Consider the following 22201-nt stretch of genomic DNA (forward strand, 5'->3'; position numbering starts at 1 on the left):
AAAAAAAAAAAAGGTACAAAGAAATAGAAAGCTATCATTTGCTCATGAAGTAGAAAAATTGACATAGCAAAAACTGATTATTTTTCCCAAAGCAATATACATTCAATGTAATTGTTAGCAAAGTTTCTTTGGCATTTCTCAAAAACTAGAGCAATCAACCAATACTTAAATTTATATGGAAAAACAAGACTCCAACAGCTGAAGCAATTCTGTTTAAGAAAACCAAGGCTTCCTACCATTCTATACTACAAAGCTATAGTAATCAAAACAGAATGGTATTGGTATAAAAATAGACACAGAGATCAATGGAACAGTATTAAGAGCTAAACCAACACTAATGTGGACAGTTAATTTACAACAAATAAATGAAGAGAATACAATAGAGAAAAAAGAAGTTTCCTCGCCAAATGGTACTAAGAAAACTGGACAGCCTATGCAAAAGAATTTAAACTCTCATCCCATGCACAAATAGTTAACTAAAAATGGATACAAGATCTGTACATAAGACCTGCAACCATAATATACAAAGAAGAAAACACAGCAAACCCTCTTGATAATCACATCAGGATGTCTTTGGGTAAGATTATAAAAGGAGGCAAAAATAAATGAATAGGACTACATCAAACTTAAATGTTTCTGCACAGCAAAAGAAACTCATTAAAACAAAAAGACACCTTCCTGAGAGGGAGAAAATATTTGCATTTTCCAAATAGAACTGCCTCCCCAAAATGACAGTTGTCCAAAAGGAACATGAAAAAGCAGTGACCATCACTTATCATTAGGGAAATGGAAATCAAAACCACAATGAGATACCACCTCACACCCATGAAAATGGCCCAGATCAAAAATACCAGGAACAAGTCTTGGTGAGGATGTAGAGGAAAACAATCATACAATGTTGAAAGAACTAATACCTTAATGAATGCTTTCTATTAGAGTAAAATTCATTTACTTTCCAATGGGTGAACAAATACTCAGGTTGATGAAAATGAAATTTTAAGACAAATGCTAATGCTGATATATTTTATAATCTCATTAAGTCATATGTATTATACAATTCTGTTGCTTTCTATAACATGTCAAATCATTATATACATATTTAAGGAAATCAAGTATCTTAATAAAATCACTATTGCCTCAAGAATGCTTGTAGATAGTGACCCCTTACAATCCCTCTTTTATAAACTGAAAGGGTTAAGTTGCATAACTATTATTCCCAATTGTGCAAACAACAAGAGCTAAAGCATCATATGCGTATACATTAGAAATTCTGAGAAGAAAGTGAATAATATAAATCTCTGTCAAGAACAATGAGAATGAGAAAGAATGGGAGGACTTTTGTGGGCAGCCACATTACTTTCTATGCTGTTAGATTTTGTTTTTAGCTTTCACTTGTATTTCAAATACAGTTAAAAAAACACACACAAATAAATGCAATACAATTCCTGTCAAATATACTTCCATGAATGCATAATTTCATCTAAAAAAAAGCAAACAAAAAATCGTTAAGCCACTTTATTTTTACAAAATGTGAAAATTCACTCTAGATTTTGACTGAAAATTTTTATAATGTTTATTTACGCCTAAACCAGATGAGCCATACCAGAATTATTTCTACACTGTTGGTTTAATACCACAGTAACTTGTTCATCTTACATCAGAAAGCCAAACAAATGCTTTCTAGCATTTTCCAAGACTATTTTTACATTGAAATACATGCTTATGATACATTCATCTAAGCCAAGACAATATTTGAATTTTTGATACCAAGAAAATACCACCAAAGCCCTGTTTGAGTACTACTTTCAATACAAAAGTTCAAAAAATCAGGTATTCTTTAAATAGCAATGAGATAAATCAATGAAAACAGTTAGATTATTATTAAATGTTAACAAAAGCTCCTTTTTTCTGAGCTTTCTTCCTATTCAGTGAACATCTTCACCAAAAGTGTCATTTATATTTTTGAAATGTATTTACAAACACGGCTTTGTTTTACAAATTTCAAAAATAAAAGCCTCCATTCAAATAATAAAAATACCAATTATCTCATCTCAGACTCACTGAGCAAATGCAAACCTGCTCCTTTCTCAAGGAGCAAATGGGCACTTGCAAGAAAACTAAAAATCAACCTTAACACTGTAAAAGTGGCACCTCAGAACTCTGTAGGTTTTACAAGCAATAAAAAGTTACTGTTTGAAATAAAAAGTAACTCCACAACTCTAAACTATTTGAGAATGGACTTATTAAAGAGTATTCTACCAGACAGTATCTCAGATAAAGTGACCTTAAGTCACTGAGAAGTTTACAATGGAATGAGTATCTTTATTCTAAGGAAGATTACTGAGATGAAAAACTTTTATCGCCTTTATTCATGGAGATAACATCACAGCTTAGATTTCTCCTGACTAACTTCCTTAACCTTCAACTGATGTTTCCCTCCAATGGGGATTTTTCAAATTCAACACACAAGGATAACATTTTGACTACAAACTGGATTCTCAGTTTAAAAAAAGGATAAAGCCGTCTTCCCCAAGCAGCCTTCATGATCTCTGAAAACAGTTTACTAATTGCTTGACCCAGAAAACCATACAAAGTCATGCAAAATCAAGAAGTTCACATTATATTTTAGAATATTCATGAAACTGTCCAACCAAAGCATCAAGGGTCTGCATATACAAAGTATCTAAAGGATGTTTTTCCACAGAGGCAGTCGTGTGCAGTTCCATTGTTAGAATGGTGGAGTTGGTAGGTGTGCCAAGGCCAAACAGTGGATATGGACTCAAGGTCAGTGTGACCCAAGAGTGCTAAATTTTACTGCACATGCTGAAAATCCCAAGCGTAATGTCGAACTTAAGGGTTTAGATGTAGACTCTCTTTCAAGTGAACAAAGACCCTAAAACATACCGCAGAATTAACAAAGCTCATGGTCAGATTATTGCAGTCATGAGCTCCTTTTACTACACTGAAATGATCCTTACTGAAAAAGAGCAGATTGTTCCTAAACCAGAAGAGGAGACCGCACAGAAGAAATTGAAACACAGAAGAAATTGAAAAAACAAAAACTTGGGCCCCCCCAGTAGCGCAGCGGGTTAAATCACAGCACAAAGAAGCTTAAGCCACTTCCCCATGCGTAGATCCCTGCCTACCCCGGAGGTGACCATATGGCCAGTCAGATCTCTGCTCCCCTCAGCAGTGTACTTTGTTGGTCTGCCTGTTCTGCTCCCCACTCTATCTCTGGTGAATCCTCTCACCCTCCACATCTCTGGCCTGTACCCCAGTTCTGTATGAATAAAATAAAATAACTTCAACTTAAAATAAAAGGAAATAAAAGTAAAAGCAAAATTTTAAAAATAAATGGAAAAGAGATAAAACTGCCAAAGGTACCATGTACTGATATGTAATCTAACTTCAAAATATGAACTAATACATTTTCTACAGTGTCAAAACAGGCTTGGAACAAAAATCTCAAATTGAAGGATGACTTAGAAGCACTAAGTAAAAAGTGGTTATTTCACCTTCCTATCACAAATTAAGCAGTTCCATTAATTTAGACCATCCTTTCTAGTCTATGGATACCTACCTACCCATATCTACTAAAATCATAGAAACTCTTTTCCCTGGTTAAACCCAACAGCTAAAAGACAGGGTTGTTTTCAGGAAAGCCTCACTTCTAATATTTTGTTAATCTTCTGGTTTCCCAAATGTGGTAAAATGGGTCCTATGGCCCTCTTAACACGGACCAAATCAACCCCAGAATCAGACAAGCCATTCTCCCCACAATTTGACATTATAAAAGAAAAAAAGTGCCACACATCCTGTGAAAACACTAGGAAAGTGTCACTTCTTTTTGCCTTTAAGCACCAGGGCTGGCAGTGGTTCAGTAGAGGCAGCTGTATTCACATACAACCTCAATGGCTTTACCACTTCCTGCTCATCCTTGATGTTGAAATGTGTGGTCCTAGATGGGGTAAGACCTTTTCAGAATAAATAAGAAAACAAGTGGAACATTCTAATAAAAGAACAATTCAATGTCTAGCCAGCTAACAGTGTTTCTAAAGTCTCATATAGTGATGCTACAAAAGAAAAATACAATTTAAGGAATGTAGCCTAGGAAATTTTATTTAGGAAATGATTTTTTTTTTCTTCCAATCTATCATGCATCTCCAAACCTAAAAATAAGTCAATCACCAAGTGTTTATTAAGATCACAGCAAGTCTTTGCAGAAATACAAGTGTAAATAACACATTGCTTTCAGGGAGTTTAAGATCTGGGATTAAGAAGGATAGATGGAAAAAAGTTTATAATAAGGGAGTTAAAATTACACCTGTAATTTTTTTTAATTGTATTTATTTATTCATACAGAACTGCGGTGCAGGCCAGAGGTGCAAGGTGGTGAGAGGATTCACCACCGACAGAGTGGGAAGCAGAACAGGCAAACTGACTAAGTACACAGCTGAGGGGAGCAGTAGGCAGGTCAGGAGGGGTCTGCAGAACGGTGGGGATCACCTCCAGGGCTGGGGCTCAAACTTACACCGAAGCAGCTGCAGCTAGCTTGTAGTGCTGCACTTTAACCTGCTGTACCACCAGGGAGGGCCCTGCACCTGTAATTTTTTAAAGACTAGAATTTTAAGGTAAAAAACTCAGAACACTGAGTCCAAGTCCTAGAAACAGAAATCCTTCGTTTACTATTTATCAAAAGCAGATTTCAGTTTTCTTTTAAACTTAAAAGATCAGACCCAACAGGCCGTCCAGCTACAAGAACCAGATGAACTCAAAATCTAGTGGGCATTACTACCATATTAGCCTTAGTTTTGTCTTCAAGAGCAAAAAAGAAATGCTTTTCTTTACCCAAGAATCCTTAAAATATCTGGAAACACATTTTTTAATAAAATTATGCTTTGAAATGGATGGAAAGTATTTCATGGAAGGAAACAGGCTTAAAATGGCAAAGTGATGGCAAAAGGTACTTCATTTTGAGAGAAAAGAGTAACTAGAGGCAGGAGGTCAGGTAAGGAGAATGACAACTTATCTAAACCATACAAATGAGACTAGGAAGCAGTGAGTGTAAACTGGCTAAGGTAAGTTCCTACCAGATTATAAAAGAGTTTAAATGCTAAGATAAGACTGTGAAATGCTCTGAAAGCTAGCAGAAAATAAATGCAAACTATAAGACAAAACACAGGAACAAAATGTTTTTAAAATACTAGGTGTGTGTTATGAACTAAATGTTAATGTTTCCCTAAAATTCATCTATGGAAGCTAATATTTGGCAGCCACACCTTTAAGAAGTAATTAGATTCAGATGAGCTCATTAAAATGTCAGTAATAAATCCAGTGTTCTTAAAAACAGACCCCAGAGTTTTCTCTCCCTCCACCTTCTCTCCATCATGCACTGACTGAGGAAAGTTTCAGTAAGAATGTGTAGCAAAAAGTTATCTGTCATTAAGTCAAGAAGAGTTGACAGAAGAATTCCACCATTGTGGAACCTTGATCTCTGACTTTGAGCCATCAAAACTATTACAAAACAAACTGCTATTATTTAAACCAACCAGTCAATGGTACTATTTTAAGGCAGCCTGAGCAGATTAAGACAGACTACTTAATCAGCAGCTGGCAGCAAGGAGCCCAAGTAAGGAGACTATTAAATGTCCAGCAATGAAGCAAAAGATTACCAAAGTGGCAGCAAGAAAGCAAAACCTATGAAAGAAAGATAAGCAACTTCTCCTGTTCATAGAAATTATATTCAGGATGGGCCTCCCTGGTAGCACAGAGGATTAAGTCTCAGCACTATGAAGCTATGGCAGCCAATATAGTGTTAGTTCAATCCCCAGCCAGGCAGCTGACCCACATGGCTCAGCAGACCACTCCTATCTAGCCCCCTGCCTCTCAGGAGTATATTTCAATATATCTGCCTATTCTGCTGCCCACTCTGTCTCTGGTGAATCCTATCACCTCCCTCCCCCCACACCACTGGCCTATACCCAGCTCTTATAAGCATAAATAAATCTTTTTTATAAAATAGTTACATTCAGGAACCCTCATATTCACCCATTCCCAAGGGCCATAATTTTGCTAGTTTACCTAACACCTACTCACATGTGGCTGCAATTTAATATAGATCCTTCCAGAAAGTATTAGGAATCATTACAATGGGAAACTTAGAGAATAAAAGCCCCAGAACTTTTTGGACTCCAGTCAAGTGGAGTCCAAAACCCTACCAACCCAAATGCAGTCATTATCTTATACTAAAAATACAATCAGCAAATAACTGCTTTGGAGCCCACAAGTCTACAGGTCTCCCCATCAGAGCCACTCTAATAGCTCTACTGGATTTGGGTTTCATTAAGTTAGGACTGACTGAGTTCCTTATTTAAAATGAAGTGAAAATTTCTAAACACTCCAACTCCATGAGAACATATATGTAAGGAGTCAAGAAAAATACAAGTATCTCCCAACAAAAGGTGTTTTATTTACCTAGATGTATCATATACACAAGCAAGCACACCAAATGAAAATGGGCACCAAAGGTACCAGAGAAGCCTTCATCTTTCCTAATCACAAAGAACCCATAAACAGCAGCATCAGCAGAGGACCCTAAGCCCTGATACCTTTCATTTTAAAACTAAGTCATTTGGTGGCCCTCCCTGTTGGTGCAGCGGGTTAAAGCACAGCACCAAGAAACTAAGCCACTTCAGCATGAGTTCGATCCCCACCTGGGAGGTGATCCACATGGTGTGGCACACCTCTCCTGACCCCACCGCTGCTCCCCTCAGCAGTGTACTTCGTTAATCTGTCTGTTCTGCTCCCCTCTCTGTCTCTGGTGAAGCTTCTCAGTGCCCCTGCACCTCTGGCTTGTACCCCAGTTCTGTATGAATAAATAAATCTTTTTTTTTTTTTTAAAGTCATCCATTCCTGCACAGGCATACAATAGACAGTTTTCCAACTTCACCCTTGCTATCTCCTGTCCCCAACCCAGGAGTTTATCAAGACCATCACAACCAGTATTTTTAAATCTTTAAAAGGTCAACTCACAGTAACACTAAAATTTTTTTCAGATTACTACTCACCCAACAAAGCAAAAGTTAACTATTTTGAAAAGCCATTCAGCTTTCACATCTACATAAGCCTAAAATTAACTGCCATTATAACATCTTCAACAGCATTTAATACAACTGAAAATCAAAGATACAAATTTGGGGGCTCTATGAACTGGGATATAATTAACAAGAGTCCTAACAAAAAAATTATATATATTCAAGTATTTTTTACTTTTGGTTTCAAATTATTTCATTGAATCAAGTTACTTGGAAAATTCTAAAACCTTTAAGGTTATCTATTGACGCTACCAGACCTAGCAATCACCTAATTTAATCTTCAATAGCTGATTGTTGGAAATGTGTAAGTAATGCATGAAGATTCACATCAAATGTACTTGTATGTTTGGAACAACTTCATGAGATGCTATGTTCACTACAGAGTAAGAAATGTAACATTCATACAGAACCACAAACCTCTATATTTTATGGTATCCTTAAAAATTACTTAACTTGACCCCTCTCAAAACCCCTTAATGCAGTATTTTTATCTCCTCATGTTAGGCATAAGATAAAACAGACTCAGAAGTCAACATGCTGCCTAGGATCACAAATCAAATAAATGAAAAAACCAACACTGAACCAAAAACTTTCTGACTTAACACCTTTTTTTTTAAATATACCACAACATATTTCTCCATTCTCCACCACCTCAAAGTAAACAAACCATTCTACACAGACCAATATAAAACAATGGCACGCTTTCAAATGCCTATAGATCACTTAAACAAAGAGCCTACTCTACTTACAAATAAACAAAAATACAAAATGGGTTCATCAACAGCCTCTCAAAACTTTTAATTTTAATGCACTTAAAAGTTCTGCTGCCAAAATTATTTTTTAACAACTTAGATTAAAATCTCTTTTGCATTTAATAACATTTTAACTACCCTTGGATAACTGTTTTCCATCTGTTTTTATTTATCTTTATACCTAAATAAACACTAAATCTTTGAAAAGGGGGAAATGAAAATAAAGAATTTTCCACACTATGAAGCAATCATTTTTTTCTATGGCCTCAAGTAAATAACAGCTCTGAATATTTCACTATCTTTAAACTATCAAATTTCATCTTCTTCCCAAGGCACAAACTGATGACAGCTGAACAATAAGAGACCACACACAAAAATAATTACACTCTCCTAAAGACATTTCAAACATATTGCCATAGTTGTTTATATTTACAACTTGTAATACCTTTTTTAAAGTTTCACCTTATGAAACCTTTTGATTGAACTTTCTTTTTAATGAAAAAAAATCTTGAAACACTTTCTTTTGGAGAATATCAACATTATTCCATTTAAGCTTCTATGTTACAATAACAAACTTAAAAGATTTTTAGAGATATTAAATTCCTTCTCAAGTCAAACCATGCCTGATGTAGATTGGTATCAGTGCAGGTGCAACTATAACTGATCAGTTTGCTACTTCTGAGGGGCAGTAAAAAAAACCACAGGCAAGTGTATATCACTGCTGAATTCTCTATTTCCTCTGTAAAATGAACAGTTACCAACTTCCTACAAGAAATTATAAATAGTGTACAAGTAAATATTTATGGAGTGCTTTTATCATTATTGATTTTTTTTTTTTTAAACAGTTCGACTCCTCCTCTTCCCCCAATCATTTCTGGGCAAAGTCCTACTGCTATATAACTTGTTCAGCAACCTTCCAGAGTTTAACTTATGTGAATGGAAGTCTGTTCATTGTGGTACTACTCTTAAGCTTGATAAGATAAGTTACATAAATATGAAGGTAAAAGAGACCCTTGTAAGGCCTGTTTTATGTTCCTTCAAGAGAGTATCTCAACTTTAAGTAGATTTATTGAACACTGCATCATGGTTCTTAAGATAGTCACAATGGGAATACTACAGGGAAGAGGTTTAAAAGGCAACCAGAAAAGTCAGAATGGTGGACTGCAAGTCTTCGAAACAAATACATAACAGACTAGCTCATTACACACTTCACTTCTACATTCATAGTTTACAGTAAATCATATTAGGTCAAAGCCAATGACAGATTCATAAGCAAAATTTCCAACACTCATTAAAATCATTATTTATTTTTAATAAAGATTCCTTTAATGAGACTACTGCAGGAATAAATATCATAACCCATATAAAAGAATAAAATTACTGAATACTGGTTTATATCTACTCCCTACAAGACTTCATGAAGATGACTTAGCAGGGCTTTTTTTTTGTTTGCTCTTAGGCAACAGTTAAATTGACAATAGTTGGGTTTGAGGCTTCCATTTGGGAATGATTAGATAATGATATTTTTTAAATGAAATTTTTGGCTTGGTTTTTTTTTTAAAATTTGGTTTTACACATATGTAAATATACAGTACCCTGTTTAGCACCCTGAAATTTTTCATGTAAGTTAACTAGGGAAATATTTACATTCTGGTCAAAATGATGAAGCTTACTTCTCTCAAAATAGGAACTGACTTCCTAAATTCAATATATTGGGCAAATTACTCCAAGTACAAAGCTCAGTCTATAAAGGTTATATTTCAATGAGAATACCCTTTATATTAACAAGTTCATCACAATCTTCTGTATTTAAAATAAAATCTCTAATCCATTTAGTACCCAAAAAATTGCTAATTTGAGCTGAAAACAGTATCTGGAACAAATGAACAACACAACACACATACACATACACAGGAGGTCTATAGGAAAAAAGATAAGGCCAGGTGGGTTTTAAGAATTCAGTTATTCAGATTTTAGAGAAAAAGTATGTTACAGGGCTTTCCCTGGTGGTGCAATGGGTTAAAGCACCGCTTTATGAAGCTCTCCGAAGCTACTTCAACACAAGTTCGATCCATGGTCAGGGAGCTGACCCACAGAGCACGGCCAACCTTTCCTGACCCACCCACTGCTCCCCTCAGCAGTGTACTTCGTTGACCTGCCTGTTCTGCTCCCCACTCTGTCTCTGGTGAATCCTCTCACCCACCACATCTCTAGCCTGTACCCCAGTTCTGTATGCAAATAAACCCCAGTTCTGTATGCAAATAAATAAATCTTTTAAAAAAAAAGGGAGAGAAAAGTATGTTACAAATGACCCACAGCACCTCGTATACCATTAGTAACTAGGAAAACGGAGAATGTCAACGGCCTCCCTTCAGGTAACATCACATTTTGCCCATAAAACAATTTATATAGAATTTAAAGGGAAATTTTTGGAATCAGACCTTTTCAAGTTCAAAATTACAGCTCAGAGACTGTGGCCCTTTGGCAGACAAAAGGGAGTCTTGACATATAATAAATAAATATGCTATCACCGAGAATAAAAGAAGCTAGCCATTTAGAGAAAAGGCATTTAGAATATTTAGTATACTTTTGATATGGCTCTAGTTACTTATCTAGTTAGAAAAGTATAATCAATTTAAGCTGTCTGTACCAAGAAATTCAACAAGAAACAACTTTCCCCTTTAACTTACTTTCAAATGTGGACCAATACTAGAAAACATTTTCCAAGCCTTAGCATGGCAATGCCTAAAAGATAGGCAATGGGCCTCTGATCAGATGACAAAGTCAGTTGGCTACAGTAGGTATTAAGGAGAACTCAAAAGATTTACATTCCTAGTCTTTGAGTGGCCACACAAACTCAGATTCTCTAAATCTGCAGTCTATTTAGTACCCAAAAAATTCCTAATTAGAGCTGAAAATGGTGTCTTGGACAAATGGACACAGAGTTTATGATTCTGCCATAAGTTTAAAGTTAGCCTAGCATTTTTTTCCTCTCTAGTAGCATAACAAACCTCTTATTTATCCCCAACAACTTCATAACAACAAATGCCTCAAAGACTGAGAAGCCTGATGACTACAATTCCCTGCTAGCAAGGATCCCTGCAGAGCTCCACCACTCTTTGCAGCTCTCGCTGAGAGCAGCAGCACATTTGCTCACTGACTGGAGTTGTGTGATCACATTAAGTTCAACCTGTGTTCTCTACATTAACCACCAATGAAGTGGTAGAGAGTAAACATGAGTCGATCCTGCTCTTTTTAAAACCTCACAATGGCTCACTGGCAAAATCACAGGAAGAAAATAATACAGTAACTTTTGAGGGAGGCTGCTTCAAGACTGCTGTGATGACCTCTCAAATTCAGAAAATTGTTTCAAATTCACCTAAACCTAAAATATTTGACATCTTAAACCAACATGTTTCCATTTTTCATAACCAAAAACAGTAAAGTACTTGTAAAGGTTGTTTTAAAAGAAAAAAAAAGGTAATTTCTATTCTGTGCCTTACCTTAAATCATTTTATTTTATTTTGAAGATTTCATTCCTGAGTCACTCCCTAATGTAATAAAAATTAATCAATCCTTAGTCTGTTTTCATTTCTACATGATCCTTAAATGTGATCTTAAAGGCCCCAATCAACTTATAATAGTCTGGATGACTCATTACAATCTTTATGAGAATATTTTTAACTTGGGATACATGAAAGCACAATTTTAACATGGAATAAAAAAACCAAAGTTCCTTCTATAAAAATACATACTTTCTTTGCAAGTCACAGGTATGTGAAGAAATTATAGGATGATTTTTGTCATAAACAGAAAACAGAGGTTCAAATGACAGTTACATTACCAACAAATTTCTCTGCACTTCAGTATAAGCAGTAACAATTTCCTTCTACTAAAACCAGTTTTCCCCCTGTGATGATCATTTTCTGTGAAGCAAGAAATGATCTAGGAATAGATAAAGACAGCTTACAGAATATGCTCTAGAGCTGGACTTCTAAGGACAGTATTATTACCCGATATCCTACTCTGAACCTTACCCTCCAAAATACAAAGCATAACAGAGGAATGTGGTTTCATTACCATAAGCTAACATAATGCATCCTTCTAGAATTTAGTTTTACTCAATGATTAAAATATAGTATAACAAATATGGTTGTGCTACAAAGCATTAAAAATATATATGAATTTTAGGCCCTCCCTGGTGGCGCAGCGGGTTAAAGCACTGCACTGAGATGCTAAAGCCACTTCTGCATGAGTTCGATTCCCGCTTGCCCGGGAGGTGACCACATGGCGCGGCAGACCTCTCCTGACCCGCCCACTGCTCCCCTCAGCAGTGTACTTCATTGATCTGCCTGTTCTGCTCCCCACTGTCTCTGGTGAATCCTCTCACCGCCCCTGAGCCTCTGGCCTGTACCCCAGTTCTGTATGTACAAATAAATAAATCTTTTAAAAAAAAAATATATATATATATATATATGAATTTTAAAGATAAGATTTCTTCTACTCACTTGCAATGGTTTCAGGCTACCAGGGAGTTTATATCCTTTCTCTGCCATTAAAGTGGAAAGAAAGCCCTATTCAAGAGACTCTTAAGCATTCTCTGCAACATGTCTCCTATCCTCTCAGATCATATAATTTTTATTTTATTTATTTATATTACAGCTCAATTTAGAGAGAATTTCAAGTAGTTTGTAAGCAAATATCAAAGTATACATAAACTATATCCAATACCTAAGTACAGAGTGGGGTTTTCAAAAATAGTATGTGTCTGTTTACCATCCTGCACTACACAGCACCTAGTCTACAAAATAATATTATTAAAAAGAAGGCAACTACAAAAAAAGAAAGGGGTTCTCAGGATGGCCTTTCAAAATTCTGCCATATTCCTTCTCAGACTTTGAAATATATATATAATTTTATGTCACTAAAAAGCAAATTTTGATATGTTGCCCTTGTGGGAGTATTTCCTGACCCCCACCAACCACAAACACCACAAAACATCTCAATGTATACAGAGTAAGAAGAGATAATGCCCATGAACTGCTTAGAATAACACCTGGCATATACTAGCTCATAAACACTGGTTTTAATAACTACTATTATCATCATTATTAAGGAAAGTCACAATAATAAGGGCAGCTACCACTCCTGAAGCTGCCACAGAGATATCTTATTTGATTCTCACAAAGATTCTGAAGGAAAGTACTATTCAAATACTTTTCACAATAAATAATGGTATAGTTCATCATTTGAATGACCTACTATAGCCACCCAATTAATAAATCACATAGTACTGATTCCAACAGATGTCTGGTTCCTAAGCCCAATCCACACTATACTACATTACTGCTCTTACAAATATCAAAAATTCAAGGGCTCTCTCACTGCGAGACGCCAGATTCCATTCCATTTCAATAAGCACAGGTCTAAGAATGACAGAAATTCTCTCCATTCACCACACAACACATCTATATACAAGTACAAATCTGTACCAAATGTCATCATACACTCTTACTCATATTTCATTAAAATTTGTATTTTTACATTAAATAATAAACTGAAGTCATCAATATGTTTTACAGCTGGCTCAACCATTAACATCAATCTTTGGCTTGATAATTTATCTCCCCCTGAGTTTATTTCCCAAGGACATTCCTTCATTCAGTTAGCTTTAATTATAACTTGTAGGCACAAAAAAATAAAGCCTACATTTCCTATCCAAAGGAAATTGAAGTGTGGCTAAAAATGTATGTATGCACAAATATCAGAACGCAAATTAACTAAAATCCTTAGATATCAAGCAGTAAGAAACTGATCTAATGTATACTATAGCCATTCCGTGCAATATCATACAACAATCTTTAACTAGTAGATTAAGACACTTCAGTATAGAATTCAACATTCTGGAGAGGATTAAACAGAAGAAAAAAAAAATGAGTCTTTTTCTTTTTAGTCAAAGAAAGAAATCAAAATATGTAACTTTTCTCTGGCTATGAAATAATGAGTGATTTTTTCTTTCCTTTATTGTTTTTCTTATTCAATTTTCTTTGCAATGATGACTTTATTAATTTTATAGGCATAAGATAGCTTTTTTTTTTTTTTTAGATTTTACTTGTGCATACAGAACTGGAGTACAGACCAGAGGCTCACCAGTGACAGAGTGGGGAGCAGAACAGGCAGATCGATGGAAGTACACTGCTGAGGGGAGCAGCTGGCAGGTCAGGAGAAGTCTACTAAGCCATGTGATCACCTTCGGGGCAGGCAGGAATGGAACTCATGTGGAAGTAGCTTTAGCTTCTGAGTGCTGTGCTTTAACCCTCTGCGTCATCAGGGAGGGCCATTAGCTATTTTCTTTTAACCAACCTCTTTAATTCATCTTCCAGTGCCGTTCTAGTCCCATGTCATGTGAAATTTTAAATGCTCAATTCAATTCAGCATCCGTATTTCCACCCGGCTACCAACCTTTAATTATGCGAAACTTAAGCCATTTCTCTTACCTATAGGAACTCCATCCTTTAAATTCTCTCAATCCTCTGCTTCTTGATTTTTTTCCTTCCTTCCTTCATCGAACTCCAAGCCTTCACCCTAGATTCTGAATAAATGTTTTCCTTATTCTATTGCCTCACAACTAACAATCACTCCACCAAACTCTTGTTTCAGGCAACATTGTTTGTGATTCGCCTGTGTTAACTCAATAAACATTCGTAACAATCCTATGAAAATGGCTATTTCAAGTTCTGTTTCACAGAGTAAGAAAAGTAAAGAGAGGTTAAGTAATTTACCCAACATCTCCCAGCTAACAAGAGGCAATGACTGTATTTGAACCTTCACAGTCCAAGCACAAAAGAAGTGATCATGAAAGCCATCATCACTTTTCCTGAACTCTACAGGCCAGTGAACTAACTCATTTCTGGGTTTCTTTTCATGTTATTCCATATCTGGAAGGCCATTCTTATCTTCCCTAATGTATTTTCTGAACCTCCTTCAATATTCACTTCTAAATTCAAACTCTATTTTCCTAAAGTCAATTCCCTAACTCCTCAGCACAGCCTTATTCTTAAGAAGTTCATTTTAACTACATTAACATGCAGTCACTGACATTTTTTTGTTAATATACCTTACAGTTTTATCTTTCTATTTAGACAAATCAAATGTTTCTAACTTTTCAGTGTGTCCCTTTTCCCTTTCCCACCTCCTCAAAACTACTAGAATAGCAGCTTGCACAAAATACTACCTAAATACCCAGGTAAAGGATAATCTGAGATAAATATGGTTCAACTCATAAAACTTTAGAACAAGTGATTATAGTCTTTTGAACTGATATACAATTAATATATTTAAATATCTATCATCTTTTCATTTTATTTCCTAAATACAACAGCATTATGTTTTTAATTTCAACATTCCCATCCAAAAATGTATCCTGATGTAATATCCAATATTACTGTTCTGTATTAAAACTATTAAGTTGTTTTTTAAAGGCATCCACGTGCTATCCAGACCTAGCTTTTTTTTTCCCCCAGAATCTTTCTAATGGTATTACTTTATTCTCATGGCAAGAGTTATTCAAGTCTCTGACAACATTAAATAGTTCCAGGCATCATTACCAAATTGTTTAAAAACAGAAACAATCATCTAGCTTTAATAAGAGTATTCTATGTAGCCCCATTAAATAAATCTAACATATGAAAACAAAACTGTGTTTATATTCAAGGTTTAGTACCTTCACATTAATCTTCCCATGGAATAGAATTATTTAAAAGTTCAAAGAAGAGGAGATGCAACCAGAGAGCCTAAAAGACAGAAAACTTGTATCTAAATTATTAATGAAAATGTTTATATGATTATGTGTAGTCATATACATGTGATATATAGGCTCACTGTATATGAGTCTTTAAAATACTGCAACCTACTCAAATTAATTTTTAAAATCTAAGACAGAGCTACTTAAAGAATGATGAATGTGGATCTTCCCTGGTGGCACAGCGGGTTAAAGCACAGCACTAAGAAGCTAAAGCCACTTCAGCACCAGTTCAATCCCTGGCCCCGGAGGTGACCCACATGGCACAGCAGAGACCTCTCCTGACCCGCCCTCTGCTCCCATCAGCAGTGTACTTCATCAGTCGGCCTATTCTGCTCCCCACTCTGTCTCTGGTCAATCCTCTCACCGCCCCTGCACCTCTGGCCTGTACCCCAGTTCTGTATGCATAAATAATTCTTTTTTTAAAAAAATGCTGTTATGCTCTAAAAAGCCTACAATACTTGGCTCCAAGTTTCTGAGTTTGTATTTTCATATGCAAATTTTCTGTAAAGGACTCTGTTGTTACTTCTACTTTAAATGAGCCACTTCACAGAAAAACATATAAAATATTTTTCTTCACATGCTTGATGACTACAATTAACCTCACTCATAACTAGTTATCAGCAGTAATTTCCAACAATGGTTTAACTACTCAAGTAACAGTACTAAATTGAAACAAGTGAACATTACAATACAAAGTTATAAATTTCAACACTAATACTCATAACCTTATAATCTTAGAACAGATTTAATTACTTGAGACATAAGTGTAGTTAAGAAAGAAAACACAAGGAATCTTTGTGATGGAACAGCTTTTGTATTTTGACTGCAACACTGTTAATTACCTAGTTATGGTATTATACTACAGTTTTACAAAATGCTACTATTCCTGAGAAATTTTTTAAAGTATACATGGAATCTCTATAATGTTTCTTACAACTGCATATGTATCTACAATTATCTCAAAAAAAAAAAAAAAAATCTAGTGTGGCACAAAGGGTTAAAATGCAGCACAATGAAGTAAATCTACAGCCACTGCCAGGAAGCTGACCCACATAGCACAGTGTCCTCACCTGTCTCACCCACTGCTCCCCTCAGCAGTGTGTTTCAGTCAATCTGCCTGTTCTGCTCCCCTCTCTGTCTCCATTGAATCCACTCACTGTCTTGTCCACTCTGACCTGCACCCCAGTTCTGTATGCATAAATAAATAAATTTTTTTTTAAATGACAGATTGAGTACAGAAAATTACCCAAGAGTAAATTAAGCATTTGATTTCACTGGCCCTATAACAATATTTTCAAAAAACTTTATATCAGAGACAGACAAACCCAATATACACAAAAAGCTTACAAAATGAGTATATCCCACTCACTTTTAACATCTCTTATTACCTGGCTTCATAATTAACAAATTTTGAAATATTATATGTAAACATTTAAACTATTAAAAATTAATAAACTACTAATTTTATTAAACTATTAAAAATGATCAATTCGGGTTCTTTATAGCTCAACCCTGAAGTTGTAGGGAGAGGGGAGATTAATTTAAACAACTAAACTACTTCCATTTTGTCAATCCTTTCAACAACCTGTCTTCTTATATATTAAATAACAGAGTACCTCACCTTTAACTTCTACAAAGAGAAATACCTCTCTCCAAGGTCATTAAAAATACCTCACAAACTCTTTACAATGCCAGAAAAATTCAGTCTTATTAATGCAAAGAAAATTTGCATGGGCAAAGAAATGGCATGAAGAAAAAGACAATTCAAGACAAGTAATGGTAAATACACATTAACCTTATCCAATGTGAATTTTGGTGAAGCGTCAACTGTTTTGCTTTAGAAATAAGACTGAAAATAACATCACACACATATCACATGCATGCTTTTAGTTTTAAAAAACTCTTAATGTATTACACAGTAATTTTTTTAAAAGTCAGTGTGAAATTAAGTAATCCTCAAAATGAACAAATAATTATGAAAGGAAACTACATTGCACAATTCAGGAGGCATAAGGCTTAGGGCTTTACAAAAGTTATTCAAAACACAAAAAACTAATCTTTAAGTCAGCTCTTCAGTAGGAAAGTTAGATCTTTAGTTACTTATATGCTGCAAGCAAACAAGCACTGAGATGTATTACCTAGGATCCTCTGAAATCAGGACAGAGATCACTCAAATGTCAATACGTATATAAAGTATATAAATAAAATATTACCACATTAACTTCTCTTATACTTCTATTTCATATAAGAAATACCTATGGCATGACCATATATATCCGTATACTGTGACATGAAATAATCACTTAGGCAATTTTCTCTCCCCCCAGATTTAAATTGATCACTAATTATTAAATATCACAGCTTTTGTTACCTAGTATTTAAAATATAGCACAGATAAAAATTCTATGTCCACTGCATACAGTGTTTAAGTTCAAAATTCCAATGGATAAATAGCAAATCTAACAGCTTTAAAACAAAAGATTTCCTATTCCAAAGAATCAAATACTACAAGCACTTCCACAATGTAGAAAATATATTTGTTTCCTTTGTATAATGAAGGCTACAGAAAAAAGGAATCATAACTGTTTCAATATCATTCTTGCAATATAAAAGTTCATATACTTTTAATTTGAGACTACTAAATTATAATTTATTTATTTTAAAAAGTGAATAAAGTATATAATTGCCCTTACTCTAATAACAGAAAGCAATTCTAATACCAAGTTTCTGAAGTTCATGTTTTTGATATCAATGAAAGCCACCTTTTCGAATATTTGTTCTCAATGTCAACTGACAGAAAACACCTATTACTTCATTAAGAATTCAAATAAAAAGCATCAATCTAAGAGGAATTACAGAGTTTCAGCCTAGATATTTGACAACTGGTTTTTTTAAGATGATGCTATCATGGCTTCATAGTTATTCCCACCCCACTTTCACTCCCCTCTGAGCACTTGCGAATAAATTTAAAGAGAAAACTATAGCTTTTGTATACTTAGACCGGACATTGCTTCATGAGTGTTGTTTTTTTTTTTTAATTATGAGTTAAAAGAACTTAGAAAAACAAAAAATACATAAGAAAAATGGGATGTTAATGGAGAAGTCACAAATATAAAGATAACAGCACTAATATAAAGAACCTAATTAAACTTATCCTAACCATTATCCTAATCATCTAAAAGATGTCACTTGAAAATAAATCTAACTTTCTATTCTTTTGTAACATTTATTCTATTAGCATTTTAAATAACTGTTGAAGAAACTGTTAATTTGTTGCCGACTTTCAAGAGGATGGGAATCTTTTAAACTAAATTACTAAGTCTTAGTAATTGCTTGACTCAACTTCACTTGTGATATGAATATATTAAACATTTTTACAAACTTTTTAGAACACAGTGTTTAATAATACAAATGAGCTAAACATTTAGCAAAATTTAAATATACACATATTTAACTAAACATTGATAAAAAGACCACACGAAAACCACAGAGCATTTTCTCCTGGAGCTTTTCTAAGTATAGAGGCAAGTTGTACTCAAAAAGATAATTTTTAATTTTAAAATTCATAGAAAAGAGCAATTTTAAATCCACATTAATTCTTATAGAAATATTGACAGATTCTTATAGCATCACTCCTACTTCGGGCTCTTTTGTTTATTTTGGTTTACAGTATTATGTAGACAGTGAAGAATGGCATGAAAAAAGATATTTAATTATATTTTTTACTACAATGAATCAATAATACCAAAATATGAGTATTACACTTCAGATATCATCTTACCTGATCCACTGAACTGACTGCTCCCCAGTGTGGTTGGTCTGGTTTTCCCACTGTTAACAGGTGGGGAAAACATCTGTAAAATAGCCCAAATGTATATGTTAGTTATGAAATTCTTGTATACTCCTTACAAACAAATAGTACAACAGAAGTCATCAGTTAACCTAGTTAGTGTCTGAAGGTTAACTAAAAATACATTCAAATACAGAAAAGAAAATACCTGAGATATATTATTTCCTAACATTACTTGGAAATACTGGTGACATTCTGTTCTGAAAACTCAGTCTTTTACAGAAGAGATTCAATGCTTACTAAGTTAAAAGGAAAACTTGTCCATGCTCTTCACTTTGGAAGTGAAACTACATCTACATCACAATTTAACACATACACAATCATATCCAATGAAACTAATTATAATAACAATTCATTATACCATTCTATAATGCAAGTATTGATCCTGCCTCCTAATGGCAGTTAATAAAGACATTTAACCCATCAGAAATAGGGCAATGGGTCCTTTGATTTCAGTTAATATTTTTAAGTCACACAGCTATTTCCCATATTAAAAATTATATACACATGTAAAAATAGATGGATCTTAAAAGCACTTGTCTCAAATAAGTGGAATTCTAGCCCTTGGTTGGTTTTCTTGTAGCTGACATCCTTCTGATACCGCAAAGTATATCCCATCTGGGGGAGGGAAATGGCAAGAACTGTTGAAAAAAACCAATTTTCTGTTTTCATCTTAAGTTCAAATCCCCAATAATCATCTGGGTCACAGGGTGATTCAACATGATTAAATTTGTCTTTTAACTGGTTAAATCAAATGACCCCTCTGGCATTAAAGTCTTAAATCTGCAAGTCTAGACATTACATCAAAGTTCAGGTGTCCAACTTGGGGGAGCTGGACTGCAGCCCTGAGAACTACTGCTGAAAGCAGATGGAATTCACGCTGCCTAATCTCCACGTTGCTTCCCCCCACCTCCTTTCTTTCTTTCTCTTTCTTTTTTTGTAAACCTCAGCAGAACCCCAAGATGTCTCGGAAAGCTCTCATACCGCACTGAAGTCCAGCAGGTCGCTCAGCTCCTTGTCGGTCCCTATAGCGGCCATGCGCTGCTGTTGGGGATTCATCTTCGTCCACTTCTAGCAGGTCCTAAGGCAGAAAAAACAGACTCAGAAAAAGACCACCGAGGCCCAAAGTGTGTGAAGGGATGAAGAGGGGCACTGGGAAAGAGGAAGAGCGCCCAGCTGACTTCCAATACTCCAACTCGTTCCCACCGCCAAGTAGGCTGGGGGCCGGAGAAGCCGGCGGCCGCGCGGGGTCGGGGAATCACGCGTTTCTCGGCGCGGCCCGGAGCGACGCGGCGGCTCCCGCAACTCACCGCCTCTCCCCCCAAGTTTCCCAGCCCGTCCCGGCGCCCCCAGCCCCGCGCCGCCGCCGGGAGCTCGGCGTACGCGGCCCGGCCGGGTCGGGGGTCTCCGGGGGGCGGGGTGAGGGGCAACCGGGCGTCCAGAGAGCGGAGCGGCGGCGAGGGAAGATGCGAAGTGACTCACAGGCTCGGCAACAATAGAACTGACAAGTTGCAGGGAACGCGCCGCTCGCAGGCCCGCGTCTGCGGCCGCCGCCGCCCGGACGTCCCCGGCGAACCCGGGGGGTCCGAAAGCCCCCCCCCCCGCGCGTCCGAGGGGCGTTTTTAAAAAGAAAACAGAAACACAGACAACTAGTCTCGCTCTCGCCAGGCGTCCGCCTCCCCGGCTCGGCCTCCTCCCACTTTTGCTGCCCTGCCGGCGGCCGGCTGGCCCCGGACCCGCCGAACAATGAGCCTGGCTCGGCGGCCGAAGCAGCCAGCTCTCCCGCGCGCCCCGGAGCCCGAGCCCAGAGCCGAGCGGGGCGCGCAGGCCGAGCGCGCCGCCCGCGGGCCTCGCCACCCGCGACTACCCTCCGCCCCCACTCCGATCCCCAACTTGGAGGGGACCCTGCATTGGCTTCTGTACAAAGGGGCGCGGGCCGGGGCGCCAGCGCTCCGGCAGGAACGCGGCGGCACCCCGCAACCCCTAGCCCCGCCACGACATCCCCCTCCCGCTCGCCTGCCTGCAATTACCTGCCGCCCCGTCTCCGCATCCAACCACCCCGATTAAAGTTCACTTTGGCCGGGAGAGCGGGCTCGGGCTTCCCCTTGCACCGCCCCACGGCTCGGCTCACTTTGCCCCGCGCGAGCTGTAGGATCCAGGCGGGGGAGGCGGCTCTCGGGCCTGGCCGCCCCTTCCTCCCGGGGCGGGCTGGCGGTCCCCCCGAATAGAACTTGTGGGTCTCCTCAGGCGGACATTTTTTTCGCTGAGGCAGCCTCAGCACCGCGCTCGGCTCAGCTCCGGATCCCTCCGCGCCGGGAAGAGCCCCGGATTAACCCTTTCGTCCCCGGCCCCCTCCCGCCGTCTGCGCCGAGGAAGTGGGGCCAGCGGAGGGGGCGGGGAAGAGCCGGCGGGAACGGGGAGGGGCCGCGTCGCGGCTGCTGGTGGACAAAGCCCGCGGTAGGCTGAGGCGGGCCGGAGTTGGGGCCGGCGGGGAGGGGCGGGGGACGCACGCAAGCACCCTACGAAGCCGGGCGGGGCGGCCAGTGGAGGACGCCTTGTCCCGGCCTCCGGGAGCTAGGCGGCGGGCACGGGCGCTCCTCCTGCGGCTCGTGGAGCTCCTGCCCCTGGCCCCGAAGCGGAGCGGCGGAGACGCTGCTACAGGCGCCTCTGGATCCGCTGCACAGGTCACCCAGCCCGAGGC

At 37.6% G+C, this 22201-nt stretch overlaps 1 protein-coding gene and 1 pseudogene across 4 annotated transcripts in view; one reads left to right on the forward strand and one right to left on the reverse strand.

The window, feature by feature from the left end:
- Nucleotides 1-3080, forward strand: part of LOC105853976 — a 71714-nt pseudogene extending 68634 nt beyond the window's left edge.
- Nucleotides 1-21802, reverse strand: part of TCF12 (transcription factor 12) — a 315088-nt gene extending 293286 nt beyond the window's left edge. For 2 of the 4 annotated variants that reach the window (XM_004687757.1, XM_004687755.1), the window contains exons 1-3: nt 21531-21802; nt 20485-20581; nt 19432-19504 (exon numbers count right to left, since the gene is read on the reverse strand). In XM_004687757.1, coding sequence (XP_004687814.1) covers nt 19432-19504; nt 20485-20559 — 148 coding nt within the window. In that variant the 5' untranslated portion in view covers nt 20560-20581; nt 21531-21802. Of the gene's footprint in view, nt 1-19431; nt 19505-20484; nt 20582-20982; nt 21064-21530 lie in introns of those variants that run through there. The other 2 variants (XM_012728668.1, XM_012728669.1) reach the window with 2 other exon arrangements.
- Between the last annotated feature and the right edge of the window lie 399 nt (nt 21803-22201).

Source organism: Condylura cristata, unplaced genomic scaffold, assembly GCF_000260355.1.
Source record: "Condylura cristata isolate star-nosed mole 26May11 unplaced genomic scaffold, ConCri1.0 scaffold00023, whole genome shotgun sequence".
NCBI classification, from domain to species: Eukaryota; Metazoa; Chordata; class Mammalia; order Eulipotyphla; family Talpidae; genus Condylura; species Condylura cristata.